Genomic DNA, 19,702 nt, shown 5'->3' on the forward strand with positions numbered 1-19,702 from the left:
CGAATTAGTGCCAAGGAGGAACTGCGTCTGCAACGTCGAGGGACTTGTTTGTGGCCTCTTCGATAATCTCGACGAGGCTGGGTAGCTGGAGGCGTTCGAGGCAAGGGAGGAGGGAGAGGAGGAAGGGGGGAGAGTGGAACGAGACGAAGATATCTATACAGAGGAGGCTATAGGTGCTACATCGACAATGCTTTATAGACCCAACATATATGCAGCTTCTCAGGCCGAAAGAAGGGGACCTTAGAGTTACGAGGAGCTGAGAACTCATAGTCCAAAGGCAGAGGGAAGGGAAGGTCGAGCTCACCTCCCGGTCGATTCAGCCCAAGGCTAGAACTGTCCATAGATCTCGTATTGAACCGGATAAAAGTAGCTCGGGGGACTCAGATTTGAGGTAGGAATCTTCCGCGTAAAACTTGGACGTTTCAGAGAAAAAGGAGGACGGTGAGGGCTGCGAAAGCTCGACAAGAAGGAGCAAAACAAAGAGAGAAGCTGGTTCCCCTCCGACTACATCAACCTCCTCTCCCTCCCTCCCTCTTTCCTTCGACCTACCCTTCCCCTCCCTTTCACCTCTACCGGCTATGTCGATCCCTTCTCTTCCTCCTTCTCTTCCTCCTCGAGTCCCACTGGAAATTATGGACGAAATTATAGGACACGCGTGGGACTGCCCTTCGACCCTCGCCGCTTGGTGCTCCGTTTCGAAGAGGTCCCGGTGCTTCGCGTTGGCTCTCCTTCATTGGAAGGTGGTGCTGAACAGGCCAGAAGGCCTGATGTCCTTCCTACCACGACTCGTGAGTTTGATATTTTTGGCTCATCATTCCCCTTCTCCGAGCTGAACTCTCCTCCCTCCTTTCTCTCGACGGCTCAAGCTCACAACAGCGAGCTCATCCCATCGGCCCTCCCTCCCTTCCAACTCTATCTACTACTTCGAAATCCTCGCTCTTCCATCCCAAAGAGAAGCTTCTGTCCTCTTCGACCAGCTCACGAAGAGCACCCTCGCTCTGAGCAACATGACTCTTCGGATCGGATGGAACGGATGGACGAAGGAGAGAGTTTGGAAATCCTTCTGGATCCCCTCCCTCCTGCTTCTTCTTCAACCCAAAGAGTTTCAGGAGATCGGTACGAAGAACCTCCTCAGTGAGTGTCGTTCTCTGCCTCACCCTCTTCGGATCTACATAGACGCTGATTCTATCTTCTCTCTTCGATTTCTCCAGCCCTCTCCGGTCCCCTCCTCGCCTTCTACCTCCGATGCGCTTCACAGTGGAAGCACTTTCCCGAGTTCCTCACCGACCTGTACAACGACGTCTTGGAGCTGTTCTCGCGTCAGCAACGGATCGACCGCTCCCTCGCCACCTGCGATCTTGCCTTTGCGGTCAGGATGAAAGGGAGGTCGTCGTCGTTGGACAAGATCGTTTCGGACGTCGAGAGGATCCGAGCTTGGTTCGAGGGACAGTCTGTCCTCGAGGAGAGTCAGGATCGGGAGAGGACCCAGTGGACCATCGTGGACGTTAGGAGTCATCTCTTCCTCGAGGAATCGAAGCTTGGCTGTGAGTTGTTTTGACGACACGTCGTTTGCAAGCGCTGATCATTGACTTCGTCTCGTTCTTCTCTGTCCCCCTCCACGTATACAGTTCTCGAGTCCGCTTGGAAAAAGATGGTTCTCGAGAACGATCGTCTTGCTGAGGCTCGTCGTGAGTTCAGCCTTCACGCGTCGTTTCGTTTCATTTTACGTTCTTTGATCGCAACGCGTCGAGGACTGACTCCTCCTTTTCCCTCTTATTTCAACTCTACCAGGTCGAGCTCAAGAGTATGACGCCGCTGCCATCGCCGTTGCTGCTGCTGCTGCTACTGCTGCCGCTGCCGCTGCCGCTCTCGTCGCTCCTCGACCTCCTCCTCAGTCCTCTGGCCGACAAGTTCCAGTCCCGTCAGCTCGAGACAAGTCTCCGATTGGTCAGTCTACTCTTTCACTTTGGATCCAAATTCACAACTACGAAACTGACTCTGGCTCTCTCCCTCGGCGTCTTCTTCTTTCTCAGACGAGGCCGTTACTCGATACGGACGGATTCTAGGCTTCAACTTCGGATCGGGGAAACGGGATATCCTGACCATCCCAGGTGAGCATCCTCTTCCTCTACAACAATCGAGTTTTCCTTGCGTAGAAGACGAACCACGCTGACTGTTCTTCCCTCTTCCTCCCTCTTCTCCTCCTCCAGCTCCGCCCAACACCTCTCCTTTTCTCAAGCACATCCCCACTACGACGCCAACTCTCACTCTCCCTCCTCCTCGACTCAACAGCAGGGTCGAAATCCCAACCGCCAACGCGTCCGACCTGGCGACGCTCCTCCTCCCGTACGCCTCGTCTTCGAGGCACATCAAGGCCGTCGACAAGCTGGCCACCTTTCTTACTCTCCCGGATCAGATCTTATCCCGTAAACACAACACTTCCGAGATCACCAAACTCGTCAACGGACAGAAGAAGCGCGTCCTCCCCCAGTCGAACAACTCTGCTCTCGGATCGACTCCCGACGTTCGGACGCAGACGATGGAGGAACTGAAGAACTTTAGGAAGTTCTTCGTGTGGATGCTGTGCGAGGAGGTTAGGTCGGAGCTGGTGAGGAGGGTCGAAGAGGAGGAGGGTCGAAGGAGGGAGTTCGAGGCGTTGCTGGGGGATCCCGCGGTGAGACGGCGATTCCACTCTGGATTCAGCCTCTTGCAGGATCTCGAGAACCTTCTCCAGTGGGTTTTGAAGAAGAATTAGGGTCTTTAGATTACCAGCTGGTTCGTTTACGTCGGTGTTGATTGCTTTCTCGTTTCTTGTTCGTCTCTTCCTGCCTTTCGTTCTCGTCGCGTCCCCTTTCCTTTCCTTTCCTTTCGTTCTTCTTTTTCTTCTTCTTTCTCTGGGTTTCTCGATCGTTCTCTTGCTTTTCTCTTACTTTCAGTCTCTAGGACTCTCTCTTTCTCTCTCTCTCTCTCTACCTCTCCTGCGTCATCCCTTGTTTTGTCTCTCCTTCTCTCGTCGTCTCTTAATTGGCCTCTGTTCGAGAAGACCTCACGCGATGAGAGATGAGATCGCTACTGCTACGAGATGAAAGTTGAGAAAAGGCTATGGGGATACAGTAGTGTAGGAAGAAGAGAGAAGAGGAAGGGAATCGAGAGACGATTCGTCTCCGAAGGTACGTCCTGGCGAGGAGAGCGAGGCTCACTCGGCGGAGGGGATCTCGCCAACCCAAGCAGGACGAACTCTACAACGTACTGAAAGAAGAGTCGAACGAACATTCGAGGGTCAGTAAAGAGAAGTAGAGGCATCTCGGATCAGGAAAGAAGGAAGGGACGGACGAACCTTCGCATGCTCGACGAGCTTGTGTTTCCACTGCCCTTGAAGAACGACGGCTTTGGGAGTTGGGTGGGCTGTTGAGATGCGACGAATCCAATGGAGATGTCGGCGACATCGTATCGAGAGACCTTGTTGTGGAGGGGTGGGAGAGAATAAGAAGACTCGATCGTTTACGTTGACTCTCTGACCCGGAAAGTGAGAAGCACAAAGCGTCGAAAAAAGGAGCGTGGATGCGGAGCTCCATATCCCTTCTCCAACGAGACGTCGTCGATACCAGCAGCGATGAAGAAGGAGCTTCGTCGAGGGGAGGAGAGTTGGTCCTCGGCGACGACGCGTCCGAGAAAAGCTCCCCCACGTCCCTCAATTTCAGCCAGATCATAGGACTGCTGTCCTAGGCTCGTTCACATCAGATTCCTTCATCTTTCCTCTTTCTCTCGACGCCTCCTCCGACACCGAGGCTCCACAGGACGAAGATCATAAAGGAAAGCTAAATTCGAAACAAAGCAAAACGCGTCTCCGTCTCTCTCACACTCGGCTCAGTAGCTCTTCCCGTCCCGCAAGGATCCAGGCCTCTCCTCATCTTCCTCCCCACTCGGCTGATAATTCTCCTGCGATGGCAACCTCGACGGTCCAGCTACAGCTGCTCCTCCTCCTCCTCCTCCCGAACTTCCAGTTCCTCGAAGAACGATCCTCCTGGGTTCGACCTTGTTCGCAGCCGTCGTTGGAGTTCCCGTTCCGGTGTTGTTGAGGTCGTTACTGACGCTAGGAGCCGGTGGTGGTGCTCCTGGAAGATCAGACCCGACGATGTGAGTCGACCAGAGCGAGGGAAGATGATCCTGGAGGGCTTGAGCTGCGACGAAGGGCCATGATCCTTCTTCGTTGTAGGCGTAAGCGTTGGAGAAGAGGAGTTGCTGTAAGGAGAGTAGAGAGGGAATATATACACATCAGCACGAGAGACGCGTCTCAAGATTAATCTCCGGACAGGAAAAGACGCGTCGAAAACTTACGAAATCATCCCAGAACGGCTGAACCGACTTGTAGCGACCTTCCTTGGTGTCCTTTCTGATCTTGTTCAGCCATATTGGTTTCTGAACGACGAGATGGTAGGTTGGATAGGTCTGAGAAGTCAAAGAAGGAGACAACGTCAGCGAAAGAAGGAGAGGAAAGGAGGGAGGAGGAGCACACCTTCTTGTTGACCGTGGTCAGGAAAATTGTCGAGTGAGGTTCATTCGTAGCTTCGTTGCGAAGAGCGACTATTCCATCGTAGACGGACATGAGAGCGGTCTGGCATTCGAAAGGAGGAAGAGGTCAGCAATCGAGAACGATGAGGCAAGACGAGACGAAACGAGGAGTCGAACGAACGATGAGTCTTTGCTTCTCCGTAGGTCCCTTGCGACGTTTCTGTCGAAGATAAAGGAGATCTAAGGTCAGCAAGGTACGTGCTAAACCTCACGGGGAGGAAAAGCTTACCGAGTCTCGACCAACGTCGTCTTGGGACGAGGAAGCAGCAAGCGTCGCCGAAACCGAAGGTCGCCCTGTCTTCTTCTTCCCCTGAGCGCTCTCCTTCTCGTCGAGCTCAGTGATCTTGGAGAGCCCGGTGGTACGAGGAGTAAAGAGATCGTCCGAGTCGCCTTCGAGTTGCTGTTGAACAGGAAGAAAGCGAGAAGAAGTCAGCACGCGTTGAAAGCGTGAACGAAGAACGAAGGAAACTCACCTTGAAGAACAGTTCGTCGTTCAGACCCTCGCTGTAGACCACGGGAGCTTTGACTCTCCAACCTCGTCCTTCGTCCTCGTCCTTCTCGGAAGAGGCGGTCACGACGTCTCGTCTGTTGAAAATAAGAAAGAAGGGAGGAAAGGTAAGGACGCGTTTAGAGGACGGACGAAGAAAGGAAGGGTCGACGCACCGGTAGACCTCGGGAACCTCCGCGTCCGTCATGAGTCTCTCAGGAGGAGGACCCGTCCCTCCTCTAGCCTTCCACGAAGTTGTCGCCTCCTCTTCTCGTTGAGCGTCCATGGCTTGGAAGATCGGGAACTCGTGATCTCCTCGAGCGAGCAATTCGTTGATCTCGTCGTCTCCCATCTCTCCGTTGTCGTCCTCGTCTCCTTCTTCTTGTTCGGCTTCGAGGAGAGATCTCTGATGAAAGAAAGAGTGAAGGCATAGTCAGTTTGGGTAGGTCGTGCTCGGTGAAGGGAGGGAGGGAGAGACGAACGAGGAAAGCTTCCTGCTCTGCAGCGCTGCTCTTGTCGTCGAACTTCCCAGCCTGGATGACCTTCCCGTCGATGGCGAGCTTCCCTTGAGCGGTAGCTAGGATATCCTCCTCGATCGATCGGTTTGTCACGAGACGGAAAATCTTCACGACCTTCTTTTGGCCGATTCGATGAGCTCTGGAGTGCAGTAAAAGCGAGGAGGCTCGTCAGCCAGCCGCGTCTCGTCGAGTCGTCCTGACGCGACGAGAGGAAGAGAGAAAGATGACGAACCGATCCTGGGCTTGAAGATCAGCGTGAGGGTTCCAGTCCGAGTCGTAGCTGAAGAACGAAGGAACGAAAAGAGACGAGGACGCATCAGTAAGTTTTTCGGTCATCTCTCCACGCCGTGTCTTCTCAAAGATAGCAAGGATCGTTTCGAAACTCACATGATGACCGTGTCAGCACTCTGTAAGTTTAATCCGAGACCTCCAGCTCGAGTGGAAAGAATGAAGATCTTGTAGGGAGAGTCGGGAGCGTTGAACTTGGTGATGAGATCCGTTCGGTCGTCCGCCTTTGTGGATCCGTCGAGTCGAAGAAGACAGTCTCCGTATCCTCGGTAGACGAGGTAGTCCTCGAAAATGTGCATGATCTTGACCATCTGGAAGAAGAGGAGGACCTTGCGAGGCGGGCGAAGGGAAGAAGGAAAGAGGAGAGAGAAAGGAACGATCAGTTCGAGGATCGAAACGAGTCAAGAGGAGAAGAGACGGAGGAGGCTCACTCGATGATCGGTAGCGAAAAGCTTGGGAAGGATCCTATCGAGAAGCTCGAACTTCCCAGCGCTCCTCCAGAGGCTGTCGTCGCAGACGTTCGACGGGTTGACCTGAGCCTCGATAGCCTCGATAACAAAGGGGTGATTGCAGATCTTCCTGAGCTGCATGACGGTGTTGTTGAGACCCTTGACGATGTTGCTCTTTCTAAGAACCGAGAAGAACAAGAAGAAGAAGGCGAGGTCAGCGAACGAAGGAAAGGGACTCGTCGGGTCGCGTCGAGACCGAGACTCACCCAGTCTTGTCGAGACCTTCGCTCTGGAGAACTCCGTGCTTCCTGTAGGTGTTGTAGATCCTCTGTTGAAGAGCACTCATCTTGCACTTGATGACCTTCTCGACCTTGTCCGGAAGTTCCGACTCGACGTCCTTCTTGAGTCGACGAAGGAGGAAAGGTCGAAGGACCTTGTGAAGACGACGGATGATCAAAAGCTGCTCCTCCTCGGTCGCGACCATCTTGTCCGAAGCTCCCGAGTTGGAGAACGGAGCGTTGAACCAATCGTCGAAGGACTGAGAGGAGCTGAAGACCTTGGGGAGGACGAAGTTGAGGAGAGCCCAGAGCTCGGGGAGGTTGTTCTGTGAGAGGAGACGAGGAGACGGGTAAGTCTCCAGAAGCTTGGACTGGTCGAGTGATAGAGAGCAAGCTAAACTCACCTGGAGAGGAGTTCCAGTCAGAATGAGACGGTATCGAGCGGTGTAGTAGAGGGAGAGAGTCTGGGAGAGCTTCGACTCGGCATTCTTCAGTCGATGTCCCTCGTCTGTTTACGGACGTAGAGTCAGCTAGCTATCGAATCGACGAGAAAGACAGATAATCGACTTACCGATAATCATATGCACCCACTTGATCTTCCCGAGAAGAGCCTTCTCTCGAATGATGTACTCGAAAGTAGTGATGACGACCTGGAAGTCTCGGTTGATGATCCTGACGGATGCGTCTCGACGAGCCTGGGGAGTTCCTTTGAAGACGACGGTCGAGACAGAAGGAGCCCACTGAGACGAGTGAAGATGAACGAGAGGAAAAGGGAGGGAAGACAGAGGTCAGCTTTGAGCTTCGAGTTCGAACTCGACGTCCAGGGCGACCACCAACGAACTTTCTCGAACTCGAGCGTCCAGTTGGTGATGGTCGAGAGAGGGACGATGATGAGGTAGGGACCGGGGATCTTCTTGTGCTCGATGAGGAAGGTGATGAGGGAGAGGGTTTGGATCGTCTTTCCAAGACCCTGACAGAGGAAAGGAACGACGAGAGGGGGTACGAGAACAGACAAGCGGTCAGCTTCTGGTCGAAGACGGGACGAGACGAACGGAAGTAAGACTCACCATCTCTGCAGCAAGGAAAACGAAAAGAAGAAGCGTCGAAGTCAGCTTGGTTCGACAATGAGAAGAATAAGCGACGCGTCCCGACTCACCATCCGCCAGAATCCCGTTCAACCTGTTGTTGTACAAGCTCACCATCCACTGCAACCCTTTCAACTGATAATCCTTCAACTTGCCTCCGACGAGCAAGCTCGGCTGCTGGGTGACCTTCTCGGAGATCCGATGAGAGACGGCGTAGTACGACTTCTTGTTCTGCGTCTGCATCACCTCTCCAGGTTCCGGTTCCTTCCTCTTCCCTCCAAACATCGTCTCGTCCGCATCTCCACCCTCCGTTTCGAACGACGTGACTCGATGCAGATCTCCAGCGTCCTCCTGCTGAGCGACGACGGCCTGAGCGAGGGAGTCGAGGTAGTTCGAGGTTTGGCGAAGGAGATGAGAGATCCTCTTGTCTTTGGCTTCGTCGAGCAGCTTGAGGTAGGATTCCTCGTCGTCGTTCTTGAGAGCTCGAAGACGTTCCTTGGCGAGCCTCTCGACTCGCTTGAGCTCCTCCCTGCTCGTCGTCGAGTGGTAGCTGAGGACGCTCCTCCCCAACTTCCTCCTCGCGTCCGACTCCGACGATCCGGTCTTGACGAGGTCCTTCCCATGTCGAACGATCGCCTTGAGGTAGTCGGTCTGCTTTTGCTTGGCTCTCGATTCCCTCTCGTCTCGTTGCCTTCTCTCGAGTGCTTCCGTATGTCGAGCGTCTCGGATGGTGAGGGTTTGGTAGCGGCGGAACTGAGTTCGATCCGTGGGGATTGACGACGACGAGTTGACCGAACGAGTGAGATCCTCCCTGAGTTTCTTCTGCTTCTCGACGAGTTTGAGAGACTTGAGTTCGATGAGGGACTGGATCCCTGAGTTGGCGTTCGACGACGACGATCCCTCCTCGACGTTCTCGAGTTCGTCGATCCTCGACTGGATCCTCGTTTCAACGAACTGATTTTGCTGCTGTAGGAGAGGGTAAAGAGCCATGCCGGTTGGGAGGAGAGAAGGCGTGAGGAGCCTCTGGCGTTTGGAAGTGGTGAAGAGGAGGGAGGAGGGAGACGTTCGTTTGAGAAGATGGGAGAGAGGATGGGCGTAGGAGTTGTAAGGGTAAAGTTCTGATTTCTTGTCGAGCTCCATGGCATAGGGAAGGTTGGAATCCTGTCCCTCCATCGCTTCCATCATCGTCATCGATGGGCGTCCTTCTCCTCGTGCCGCTGCTGCTGATTCCGACCTCGAGGCGTCTCCATTCCAACCGTTCACTCCGATCTCGGCTGCTGGTAGCAGGGACGACGACTGTTCTCCCTCTCCTGCCTGCCTTCTCCTCCTGAGCTCGGTGGATGCTTCGGCGAGTCGCACCTGCAAGAGACCCTCGAAGTTGTTCATCGTCGAGGTCGTCGGCGGCGTTGGCTGATGTTGGTCTTGTCCAAGGAGGTCGGAAGCGGCTTGAAGGTGAGGAGGAAGAGGAAGTCGAGGGTTGAAGAAGTTCCAGGCCTGGATCTGAGCTCGGACGTCCGTGGCTTGTTCAGGAGCGAAGTAGGCGGAAGAGGTGGGAGGACGCGACGAGGACGAGTTGTTCGGGCGAGTGGAAGGAGTCGAGTAGGTTGGGTTGGGATTATAAGAAGGACCTGAGAGAAAGAAAGATAGGTTGGCAGATCAGCTTACAGCCGCTTCGGAACGAGAAGAAAAAGCGGAAGGAAGGAGAGGGCGAGGTGGATGAGACGAGACGAGACAAAACGAGACGAGAGGAAAACGAGAGCTCACCTTGATCCAAACTCCCCATCTGACCTTGACTCTGACTTCCTCCTAGCTTCTGGACTTCCCTCTGATGAGCTTCCTTGCTGAACGAGTAGAAGAGAGTGGAGAATCGAAGTCAGTGGATGCTCGTCCGCAAAGGGAAGAGAAGAGGATGAAACGCGGCACTCACGCCCACTCCTGAAACTGCCCGAACAACCTGATGACGGTCTTGAGCTGAGCGAGGTCGGTCGAGTTGCTCTCTGTATGACCTTGAGATAGAAGGGTGTTGTATCGCTGTAGAGGCAAGAATGAAGTTGAAGGAGAAAGAAGGAAAGAAGAGGCGATGAGCTTGAGATCTTCCTCTCGCCACCTCTTTCGTTCGAACGAAGAGCCGAAAAGGAGAAGGGGACTAACTCGAGTGACGGATGCAAAGTTCTCCTTGGTCATCTTCTTGACCATGTCGACGTTGAGCCCTGGAGGGAGGGAGGAGAAGGAAAGAGGAGGAGCAGGAGCGGCTGCTGCTGTCGAGATCCTTCCTCCGAGCTGCTGTTGCTGGAACTGAGGCTGTTGAAGCTGCTGATGAGCGATGGCGTTGGAATCGGTGTATGAATATGTTGATGGTAGTTGAGGTGGAGGCATGTGTCGGTTGTACGATGGCAAGTCGAAGGATGGGAGGGGAAGAAGAGGCGGTGGAGCGAAGCGAGAGGAAGCTGGATCCTCCATCCTTTGTTCGAGACTGTAGGCGAAGGTAGGGAGGCTCGGAGTCGAGTGCTGAAGAAGTGGGAGAAGAGGGACGAAAGGAGATCCGAGTGGGAGAAGGGAGATGGAGGGCAACTTTGGAGGAAGGGAAGAGAGAGGTGGAGAGAGAAAGGGGTCAGAAGGGTTGGAGTTTTCAGCTGTCCCTTTTCCAAGCATTTTGCGAGCTTGGAAAATCTTCCGAGAGATTTAGGCTTTGAGCTTCGCAAAGAAGAAAAAGGCGGCAGAACGAGGTGGGAAGAAAGAAGGGCGCGTCGTAAAGTCAGCTCGCCGTCTCACGATCCCATTCCTTCCTTCGTATCGACTCGGATCCAGATGGAGCGAGACTCACAAAGGAAATCAGAATCGTGTAGAGCTCCAGATAGAGAGCTTTCCTTCATGCTCCCTTCCTAGAAGAAGCACGATCAAGACGAACTCACGCCAGTCTCGTTGCTCGTTATGACGCGAAGGTGCATCAAATCTTCCTCTTCTTGTTGACAGAAGGGCCTGCTAGCATAACGCAATCACTGTTCGCACTGCTCTCGCTGTCGAAATCGGGAGATCGAGCCGCCTTTGAGATCGAAACGAAGAGAAGGGAGGGAGGTCAGCTTCGTTCCGACTCGGACGACTCCCTCTCCTCTCGCGAAAACGACTTCCTTCGCTCCTGCGTTGGCCAAAGCAAGGGTTGGGTAGACGCCTTGGATGGCAAAGTTGACTTTTAGAAAGTTGGACGAGACGACGACGAAGGTGGGCGTGGAGGGAGGGAGCCGAGGAGGCATGGGAGGGAGGGAGGGAAGGAGGAGAGGAGGGAGAGACTCAGAGGGCGCTGGCCGGTTTGCTGAGAGGCTTTGAGGTTCAAAGAGGGTGAGCTGTAGGATAGGTTGGTAAGAGAAGGGCAGGAGGGGGTCGTAGAAGCTATGCTACGGGAAGAGGACAGGAAGGAGTTGGGAGGAAAGGACGGAAGGCCGAGCTCACCTGAAAGTTCAGCCCGCGTCGTCAAGGACAACCAGCCCCCATCCTCGACCTGTTTTGATCTTTTAGCTTGGTCGAGCACTCTTTTGCAGAAAAGTGTAAAAGCTCCTTTGCTGAACTTTCCCAGTCGATGCCGTCGCAAAGGACATCTCGTTCAGACTCGTCAATCTCTCCTCCCCCTCTTCTCTTCAACGTCTCCTCCAACCACGAGCATCCTCCCTTCTCCTGTTCATCCCTCAAGGTCCCATCCAGCTCAAACTCTCTTTTATTACTCCCTGGGAAAGACAGATGCGGCGTTTTCAGCTTCGTGAAGGTGTGAGGCCTCTCTCATCAAGCGAGGAAGAATGCGTGAGCTCGCACTTCCTTCCCTCCCTCTTCCTCTGCTTCTTTCCTCTCCGTTCGTCCGTAAATCCTTCGTCGCTCTCGGATCTGAGCCTTACATCTATCTCTCTTCATCCAGGATCTCCTTCTTACCAAGAAAGGCCGCTCGCTCAAGTCCGACCTCAAATTCTCGCAAGCCCTTATCTCCTTTTCAGCCCTCCCTCCTCTCGACTTTCGTCTCTATCTCCCATCGACCTTCCTCTACCGCAACCTCTACAGACCTTCACCGCCAGCTTCCCCCAACGCTCCTTTGAACCATCACGATCTCTTGCCTCCTCCCGCTAATATCATTGACAATCAACTCTGGACCTCCACCTTTCCTCCTTCTTGCTGACATTCCTCGATCGGCTACAGCGGTTACAGCACCCTTGGTCTTCCAGCTCTTCGCGTGATGATGCAGGACTGTTTCTTCCTTCAGCCCAACCACCATCTCCTTCAAAAACTCAAACCAAGATGTCTCCCTCCTCCTCCTCCGTCGCCGCTTCTCGACTCTTCTCTCCCGTCAAGCTAGGAGCTCACAAGTCGATTCATCGTGTCGCTCTCGCTCCGTTGACTCGAATGAGGACCGACCCTTCTAATCAGGTCGTTTCTGAGCTGGTTGGGACTTACTACGAGCAGAGAGGTGAGTTAGGAGGGAGGCGAGCTGGTTTCTTCGACTGCGAGAACGAGGGCTGACTTCTTCGTCCCGTCTTTCTCGTCTTCTTCGTTTCATCTCAGCTTCCGAGGGAGGTTTGCTCATCTCCGAGTCGTGCTTCATCTCCGTAGAGTCTGGAGGGTGGCCTATGGTTCCAGGTGAGCCTTGAGACTCGTTCTGTTGGTCGGTCCTTCCTTGACCGAATGAGTCCTCGTCTTTCTTCCCATCTTCTGCTACCCCCAGGAATCTGGACTCCCGAGCAGACCGCTGGGTGGAAGGATACTACTGCTAGAGTTCACGCCAAGGTTGGTCTTTTTTTACCTTTCCCTTTCTTCGTCTTCTCTCTTGGTCCCTCCGAAGCTGGCGACGCGCTGACCTCTTTCGCTTTACCTCTCTTCGTCGTCAGGGAGGACTCATTTACTGCCAACTCGCAGCTGTAGGAAGAGCCAACGTGGGTTCTCAGCCCGAGGTCGAGGTCGTTTCAGCTTCCGCCATCGCTTTGAAGGGAACGGACAACGTCCCTCGTGCTTTGACCGTCGAGGAGATCTCTGGTGCGCCTCGCTTCGCTTCGGCTCTTCTTCCTCTTACCAAATACTAACTCTCAGTTCTTTCCAACCTCAGCCTACGTCCAAGCCTACCGTCAAGCTGCTCTCAACGCTATCGAGGCTGGATTCGACGGAGTTGAGATTCGTTCGTTCCAATTAGTTCTCTTCTCGTCTCTTTTTTTTCTTCTCTCTCTCCGAACTGACCACTCTCATCTCTCGCATTTGTACCAACAGATAACGCCAACGGATATCTCCTCGATCAGTTCCTTCAAAGCGTCGCGAACAAACGAACGGACGCGTACGGCGGAAGCATTGAAGGTCGTTCGAGGTTCCTCTTCGAGATCGTCCAAGCTGTTACAGAGGCCATCGGTCAGGATCGAGTTGGGATCAAGTTCTCTCCTTGGTCGACTTTCCAGGTACTTCCAGGATCCCTTCTCCTCTCGATCTCGATTCGAGCCAAGACGCGTCGAGCTGACCTTCTCTCTCGCTTTGTCTCGAACAGGACATGCAAGAGAAGAACCCCATCGCCACCACCTTCGGCTATGTTACTGAGAATCTCGTTGCTCGCTTCCCCAAGCTCGCCTATCTTCATTTCCTCGAAGCTGCCGCGTGGGGAGCGGAAGGACAGAAGACGTTCGACGCGGATGAGTTGGAGGATGGGTTGACGGCTTCGAACGACTACGTGAGTCTGTATCTCTACTCTATACTTCTCTTCGCTTTTCTGATGCTAAACTCTCCGTTCGTGTCTCTCAGTTCCGAGCCATCGTTCGAGGAATCGACCCTTCGACCATCCCAACCGACGACTCGTTCGTTTTCCCTGACCCAGACGAGGCTCACCCCATTGTTTTCCTTGGTGCTAGTGAGTCCTAGAGTTCCTTCTCCTTCTCAGATGCTTCTTACTGACCTCTTGCCCTTCCTCGTCTCCCAGGTGGTTTCAACCGAGAGACCGCTGTTTCTCACTCCAAAAGGACAGGAGACGTCGTGGTCGTTCGTCCTCTTTTGCCTGCCCACTGTTCTACTCTCGAACTGACTCGAATTACCGTCCTACACTTCTACAGTTCGGCCGCTACTTCATCTCGAACCCCGATCTGCCTCAGCGAATCAAGGAAGGAGTCGAGTTCTCGAAGTACGACAGGTGAGCTTCCGTTTCCCATTTTTCGCTACTCGTCGACGTTTCGGTCTCAACATCTGACCCGTTTTGTTTCTCCACAGACCCACGTTCTACACTGGTGGATCCGCAGGCTACACCGATTACCCTACGGCGACGAAGGTTCAGGCTTAACGAGACGCGTCGACGTCTTCGAGCTCCCAGCTTTCTTTCTCCCTCGCATCCTAGACTTATAGAACTTCGACCTATCTTGTATGAACCCATAAAGCTCCCTGTACATCCGTTCCCTTCGCTCCTTCATGATTGCGTGGTGGATCGAAAGAGTCGTGAAAGAGGCTCAGAGCCTGTACTGACCTGGGAGAGAAAGAGCAAACGAGAAAAAGAAACCGAATCTCGTTCTCGCTCGATCGTAGACGCATCTCCATCCTTCATTCTTCTTCTCAGCCCGCTATCAGGAATGTCGCTCCGGGAAGTCCAAGTTTTGGTTCTTTGTACGATCTAGCAGGTACGTGCTACCCGGGACCCAGGGCGTTTCTGTTTCAGGAGAAGAGCTGATCCGCGTCGCCGTCTACTTTCTTCAGGTTTCTTCCTTCAAATCGTCTTCGTCGCTCTTTGCGTGATTGTCTCTCCTTCTTACTTTTTCCCACACTCCAACGCCAAACACTGATATACCTTCATATCGTCACAGTCCGCTTTCATCCTCTTCGTCGCCCTCCAAGGGTTCGTCCGTCGCACCCGCACCTGGTCCTTCTTCCTCCCCTCGAGCTCACACTTGTCCCTCTCTCTCTCTATCTCACAGCCGAGAGCACACTTGGGTCCCGAAGACGGACGGATACCGATTCGCCGCCGAAGGAGAGCACGACGAGTCGAGACCCTCGTCGTCCACGTCGGACGAGGAGAAACGAGCTAGATCCCCTGCCTCGCCTCAGATCCAGGATCAGCAGACGGCGGCGGTGCCCTACTAACCTCGAATCATCATTATGGACGAGACTGCCACCAAGTAGTAGCTTCTCTCTCTCTCTCTCTGACATCTTTCTTGGGCCTCCCTTTCGCGACCCGTCCCGTTTTCGTCTCGGTTTCTTCCTTCCATTCTTTTTCGACCCTCCACTCGTTTTCTCGAACCATCACGTCCCTTACGCCTACCCTACATACTCTTTCTTTCTTTCTTCCACAATCTCATCTTCTCTCTCTTGGACGCGTTTTCGCGGCGGGAGGCAGCCTCAGGCCCGGAAATGAGGCAGCCTCGAACTCTCGCTTCCCTCGCCTTCCTCCCTCTCACAGCTTCTTTATCACCAACACCCATCATTGTCAGCTTGAGAACATACATCAGCCAACGAATGAGCTCGAGAAGACCACCTAAACATCAGCAACAGCAGCAGCAAGATGGATCGGAGGAGAGAGACGAGGAGGAGGGAGGCGGCGGAGGAGGAGCTTCTAGGAGGAGGAAACCTACGAGGGCTTGTGAGTTTGAGCGTACCTTTCAACACTTTCAGGAGAAGGAGAAGAGAGGGAATGGATAGGTGATGGGCTGTCAGGAATCAAGAAGAGCAGTGGTGATCGAGTGAGGGGGAGAGAGGAGGGAAGAAGGGAGGGAAGGAAGGAGGCCTTGATGAGCTCGACGTTTCCTTCTCACCTTCTTCGTCCTTCCCTCGCGTTGACCGGTTTCGCAGATCTTGAACTGACGCCGATTCTATGTGCTTTGATGTAGGTGATAAATGTCGGAGGAACAAGGTACGTGAATCTGGGGGAAGAGCGGGAAGAGGGGAAGAAGGCTGGAAGGAGGGAGGTCGGACTCGGAGGAATGAGGTCGAGTTCGAGCGCTTCTCGCTAATCTTTCTCTTCTTTGGCTCGCTCCCTTCGCTCCTTCAGCATCGATGCGATGGATCGGAGAGTCCGTTCATCCGTGAGTTCTGCTCGTTGTATCGTATCAGTCTAACTCTCGCTGACTCGAATCTCTCTTCCTCTGCTCGTTTCCTTCCTTCTTCTCCTCAGGCTGCACTCAATGTACCACTCTCGATCTCGACTGCACCTTCGTTGAAACCTCCAAGAGGAAAGCTCCTCCCAAAGGGTGCGTCACTAGTCTCACCGAGCTCTCTCTCGTCTTCCGCTGACCGACGCGTCTCTCCTCCTCAGCTACGTCGAAACCCTCGAGAACCGAATCGCCAAGATGACCGAGCTCCTCTCCAAAATGAGACCCGACCTGAATCTTGTCGACGTTCTCGGAGGATCCCTAGTCATCGATCCGGCTCAATTCGCAGGTCGTCGTCCCGCGATCAAGATCAAGGTCGAACGCAGCATGGAACCTAGCAGGATTGACACTCCTCCCTGTGCATTAACCTCATCTGCGGTCACTACTACTACTACATCGACGGGAACCCTCAGCTTGGGAAAGGAGGAGAGACGTCAGAAGGGAAAGGAGGAGGCGGAGGACGCGTTTGTTAGGGAGTTTTTGACGGAGTATAGGTCGAGTGATTCGAGGCTTTCGTTCCTTGGAAAGGTGAGCTATTCAACTCTCTTCCTTAGGGTCTCGTTGGCTTCAGCTGATTTTCAACTTGGTCGTTTCGCCTCGCCGTCGCCGTCTCACAGTCGTCCATCCTTCCTCTTCTCTTCGCCGGAATCGGATTCAAGTACGGCGAGAACACGGATCGATGTAAGCATCCTCTTTCACATTCCGAACATCCATCTTTGTCGTTCTGAAGTGTCCTCCTTCGTTCTCTGACCACTATCTTCCTCGTTTCGATTCTCTTTCTTGCTCGCCTTCCTCCAGACTGGCAAGAATACGCTCTTCACCCATTAGCCAAAGAACTAGTGGCGTCTCGAGACATTCGGTGAGCTCTTTTCAATCCTCTGCTTCAAATGAATCCAGCTGATTCCTGCTCGTCCCTTTCCTCCCCACCGAACAGATGGGAAGCGACGCCGAATCCCGCTTCGATCCAGGGAGGGCCTCCGTGCTCTCTCGAGTTCCTGTCACTCCACAGTCCCAACGTCTTCGACTGTTGGCCGGATCGTCTTCTCGCTTCTCAGCTCATCGACATCTACTTCGATCTCCCGAACGAGTTTCTCCCTCTCCTCCAGAAGTCGCACTTTCTTCAGTGAGTTCTTAGTGCGCTTCGAGTTTCTCCCGGCTCTCTTCTTTTCCCTCGTTTACTGACTCGGCGTTCCTTCTTCGTTCTCTCGCAGACTATACGTTCGTTCACTCTCTTCGACGGCGAGTCGACTCCTTTTTCTGCGACTGACGCGTCGTTCCCTTCGTCCTCTCCCCCAACCTGTTTTTCAGCGCTCGCAACTGTACTACTCCAACTCCGGCTTCGCTAGCCTGTGCCTGCTCGTCTTCGCCGTCGGATCTCTCTACTGCGAAGATCCAAGGGTCAGATTTCCTCGAGAGGAGGGTGGCTTCGAAGCTCGAGGCTCTGCCGGATGGGTGTAAGTTCTCCTCCCTTGCTTCGCTCGTATCCCTGCTGACCCCCTTTTTTTCTCTCCTTCAGATTCTACCACGCTTTCAACAAGGTTCCAAGATCTCATTTCGCTCCAACGGGTGAGCCTCTGGAAGCTCGTTGCGCTAAAACGACGCGTCGTCTCCTTCCTCTCTCCTCGACTAAACCCCCCTTCCTTTATTTCGTCTCGACAGATCTCTGCGATCTTCAGATACCGGTCCTCCTCTCCGTCTTCCTTTTGATGCAGTCAGCGAACATGAGGTTTGCTTGGAGCGTTATCCGAGATGGTTTGGGTCGTGCTGTCGTGAGCTCTTTCCCTCCCTTGCCTTTTCTCTTCCTCTTCCTTTCGTTTCCTTACTATTTCTTCCACAGGACGTTGGGATACATCGACGAGGTGGATCGAAACGATCGAAGGATCCTCTCGAAACAGATCTCTACCGTCGAGCTTTCTATTGGTGAGCCTGTTTTCCTTTGCGTTCTCCCTCGCTCCGCTTCTGACGTTCGATTCTTCCTCCTGTCTTCGTGCAGTCTTCATCTCTTGGACATCCAGGTCTCGAGCATGAGTGGTCGTCCCCCAAACCTCTCGGAAGATAGGTCAGTTCCCTCGATTCTCGCAGTTTCTTCTTTCGAACCGTCGCTGAACCGTTCTCGCCCTTCCTTCCTCAGTTTCGATGTTGAGCTAGAATTCAACCCTGAGTTTTGGAAAGACGGAGAAGTCGCACCTCACGGCCAGCCATCACGAGTCCAAGCTTTCGTTCTGGAATGCCAGCTGTCAAGGATTCTTGCTCGAGTGTGTGAGCAGCTTGTGAGTTCCTCTCGACCTCGAGACGCGTCGAAGAGCCTTGTCTCATCCCTTCCTGACTTCATTGTTGGTTCGACTTCCGCAACCTCAGTACGGAATCAAACCACCATCTGGGATCTTGCAGCTCGTCCAGCACTTTGACTCCGAGCTCTCGGCGTGGTTGCTCTCAGTTCCTCCCCAGTTCGTCGCCTTTCTGCTTCACCCCCTTCTTCTTTGTTCCTTGTCTAATCGTCGTCTATCTCTCACAGTCTCAAATGGTACCCCTCTCGACCCAATAACATCGACTTCAGGCTCTCAGCAAGCCTCTACCTCTCGTACCTTTCTTGCGTAGTCAGTTCGGAACCATCTTCGTTCCCTCGTCGCGTCCCGTCCAAACTCACAGCAGCTGACGCTTCTGAACGTTTCGTATTTGCTTCGGATATCATCTCTCAGTCCTACGTTCATCGTCCCTTCCTTCCTTCGCCGCAACATCCAGTATCAACCTCACCAGCGTCAATGGCTTCGGTACTCGACGCGTCGATGGCCTCGATCCGTTGCCTCGGAGAATTCTACGCCAAGACGTCGACGATACCTCTCTTCGGCTGGGGACCCGTCTCTGTAAGCTCTTGCTCTTCACTTTGTCTTTCTTTCTCCATCATCAACCTCTGACCCATGTTTCTTTCCCTCTCCTTCGACAGACCGCCACCTTCATCCTCGTTCTTGCCGTCTGGGCGTCAAAGTCAACATCAGCCATTCTCGATCCCTCCGTAGCCATGGGAGCTGTTGAGGAAGGAATTGAAATGCTAGAGAAGAGTTCAAGGACGTTCTCTTCGATCGACAAAGGAAGGTAAGTCGCGAATCGAAGTCCTTTCTCCTTCTCTCCTTCCTTTCAAGGCTGACCCCCTTCCCTCTCTTCTCTGTCCTCCGGTAGACTTTGCCTTATTCTCCTCGCTGCTCCCCGAATCGATTACCTCGCAGAATCCTTCGCTCGTCGGACGGCTAGAGAGCAGCAAATCAACGCTGCGAACGCGCTTCGAGACGCTCGAGAACGAGTCGCCGTCGCGCCCTCCCCTCTTCCCTCGTCGTCAGGAACTCCCACAAACGACTACTCATCACCCGATCTGGATCCACAAGGATGGTCCGACCCCTCCTTCAGTGCTGCTCCCCATGCGTCGGCCTTCTCGTCGGATTCACCAAACTCGGGCGGGCAGGGAGGAGGAGGGGGTTTCAACTTCAACGCTATGTTCCCTGATTTCTTCACGTTCGGAAACGATCCTACGATGGTGAGTTATCACTGTTCTTCTCGAGAAGCTCTGAGTCGTTAGCTGACGCTTCTCTTCTTCCGCCTTCCCCAGACCCTCTTCCCTTCGCATCCGTAACCTCTCCACCCATCTCTTCACGTCCCCATGCATCCTAGCTACACCTACGCGATCTATCTGTTCATTCGAAGACGCAGCGGCAAGAGGAAACGGTCAGGCGACGAGGCGACGGAGACTGGACGGTTTCTTTTCCCTACTTAGCGGCTACCCATCACACGTAAACTACATAGTTCTACTCACTTATGTATGGCTTTGCTTTTGGTTCCTGCTTGCTGAAGCGTTGGAGAGAGTTTGTCTGTCCCAGCTCTCGGACACTCGCTCTCCTCCTGCGTCGAGACAACGCGTGCTGACCTTTCTTTCGGACATGACTCGTTCTCAA

At 53.7% G+C, this 19,702-nt stretch overlaps 5 protein-coding genes across 5 annotated transcripts; 3 read left to right on the forward strand and 2 right to left on the reverse strand.

The window, feature by feature from the left end:
* The first annotated feature begins 507 nt into the window (after positions 1–507).
* Positions 508–3,078, forward strand: BDY24DRAFT_392454 (uncharacterized protein). Its single transcript, XM_076640911.1, has 7 exons — positions 508–788; positions 867–1,134; positions 1,212–1,544; positions 1,629–1,688; positions 1,792–1,947; positions 2,034–2,111; positions 2,211–3,078. Exons 1-7 carry the CDS (start codon positions 579–581, stop codon positions 2,753–2,755), a joined length of 1,650 nt encoding a protein of 549 aa, XP_076495876.1. The 5' UTR covers positions 508–578; the 3' UTR covers positions 2,756–3,078.
* BDY24DRAFT_392456 (uncharacterized protein) lies at positions 3,068–3,333 on the reverse strand. The gene has a single exon (XM_076640912.1). The coding sequence runs from the start codon at positions 3,301–3,303 to the stop codon at positions 3,076–3,078; it is 228 nt and encodes a 75-aa protein (XP_076495877.1). The 5' UTR covers positions 3,304–3,333; the 3' UTR covers positions 3,068–3,075.
* Positions 3,334–3,755: 422 nt separating this feature from the next.
* On the reverse strand, positions 3,756–11,087 carry BDY24DRAFT_352534 (SNF2 family N-terminal domain-containing protein). The gene is made up of 21 exons (XM_076637739.1): positions 10,590–11,087; positions 9,829–10,248; positions 9,605–9,708; positions 9,442–9,518; positions 7,749–9,305; positions 7,660–7,664; positions 7,434–7,562; positions 7,164–7,332; positions 6,997–7,100; positions 6,581–6,918; positions 6,297–6,492; positions 5,965–6,194; positions 5,810–5,857; positions 5,542–5,716; positions 5,236–5,465; positions 5,046–5,157; positions 4,802–4,972; positions 4,694–4,732; positions 4,517–4,615; positions 4,339–4,449; positions 3,756–4,242 (listed from the first exon to the last, which is right to left on the reverse strand). Exons 1-21 carry the CDS (start codon positions 10,623–10,625, stop codon positions 3,868–3,870), a joined length of 4,725 nt encoding a protein of 1,574 aa, XP_076495878.1. The 5' UTR covers positions 10,626–11,087; the 3' UTR covers positions 3,756–3,867.
* A 784-nt stretch (positions 11,088–11,871) lies between these two features.
* On the forward strand, positions 11,872–14,067 carry BDY24DRAFT_88258 (alkene reductase). The gene is made up of 11 exons (XM_076645211.1): positions 11,872–12,124; positions 12,220–12,294; positions 12,380–12,441; positions 12,543–12,687; positions 12,758–12,826; positions 12,916–13,097; positions 13,184–13,363; positions 13,435–13,540; positions 13,610–13,668; positions 13,740–13,816; positions 13,894–14,067. Exons 1-11 carry the CDS (start codon positions 11,956–11,958, stop codon positions 13,961–13,963), a joined length of 1,194 nt encoding a protein of 397 aa, XP_076495879.1. The 5' UTR covers positions 11,872–11,955; the 3' UTR covers positions 13,964–14,067.
* Positions 14,068–15,076: 1,009 nt separating this feature from the next.
* Positions 15,077–19,563, forward strand: BDY24DRAFT_392467 (transcription factor domain-containing protein). The gene is made up of 21 exons (XM_076640913.1): positions 15,077–15,250; positions 15,498–15,520; positions 15,659–15,692; positions 15,782–15,857; positions 15,923–16,286; positions 16,376–16,439; positions 16,557–16,617; positions 16,693–16,881; positions 16,970–16,976; positions 17,067–17,212; positions 17,275–17,324; positions 17,418–17,527; positions 17,596–17,678; positions 17,752–17,817; positions 17,890–18,028; positions 18,117–18,205; positions 18,274–18,355; positions 18,458–18,622; positions 18,703–18,851; positions 18,936–19,287; positions 19,360–19,563. The coding sequence occupies exons 1-21, from the start codon at positions 15,127–15,129 to the stop codon at positions 19,381–19,383; spliced, it is 2,397 nt and encodes a 798-aa protein (XP_076495880.1). The 5' UTR covers positions 15,077–15,126; the 3' UTR covers positions 19,384–19,563.
* The last annotated feature ends 139 nt before the right edge of the window (positions 19,564–19,702 follow it).

This window comes from Mrakia frigida (genome assembly GCF_051309035.1).
Source record: "Mrakia frigida strain ATCC 22029 unplaced genomic scaffold BDY24scaffold_19, whole genome shotgun sequence".
NCBI classification, from domain to species: domain Eukaryota; kingdom Fungi; phylum Basidiomycota; class Tremellomycetes; order Cystofilobasidiales; family Mrakiaceae; genus Mrakia; species Mrakia frigida.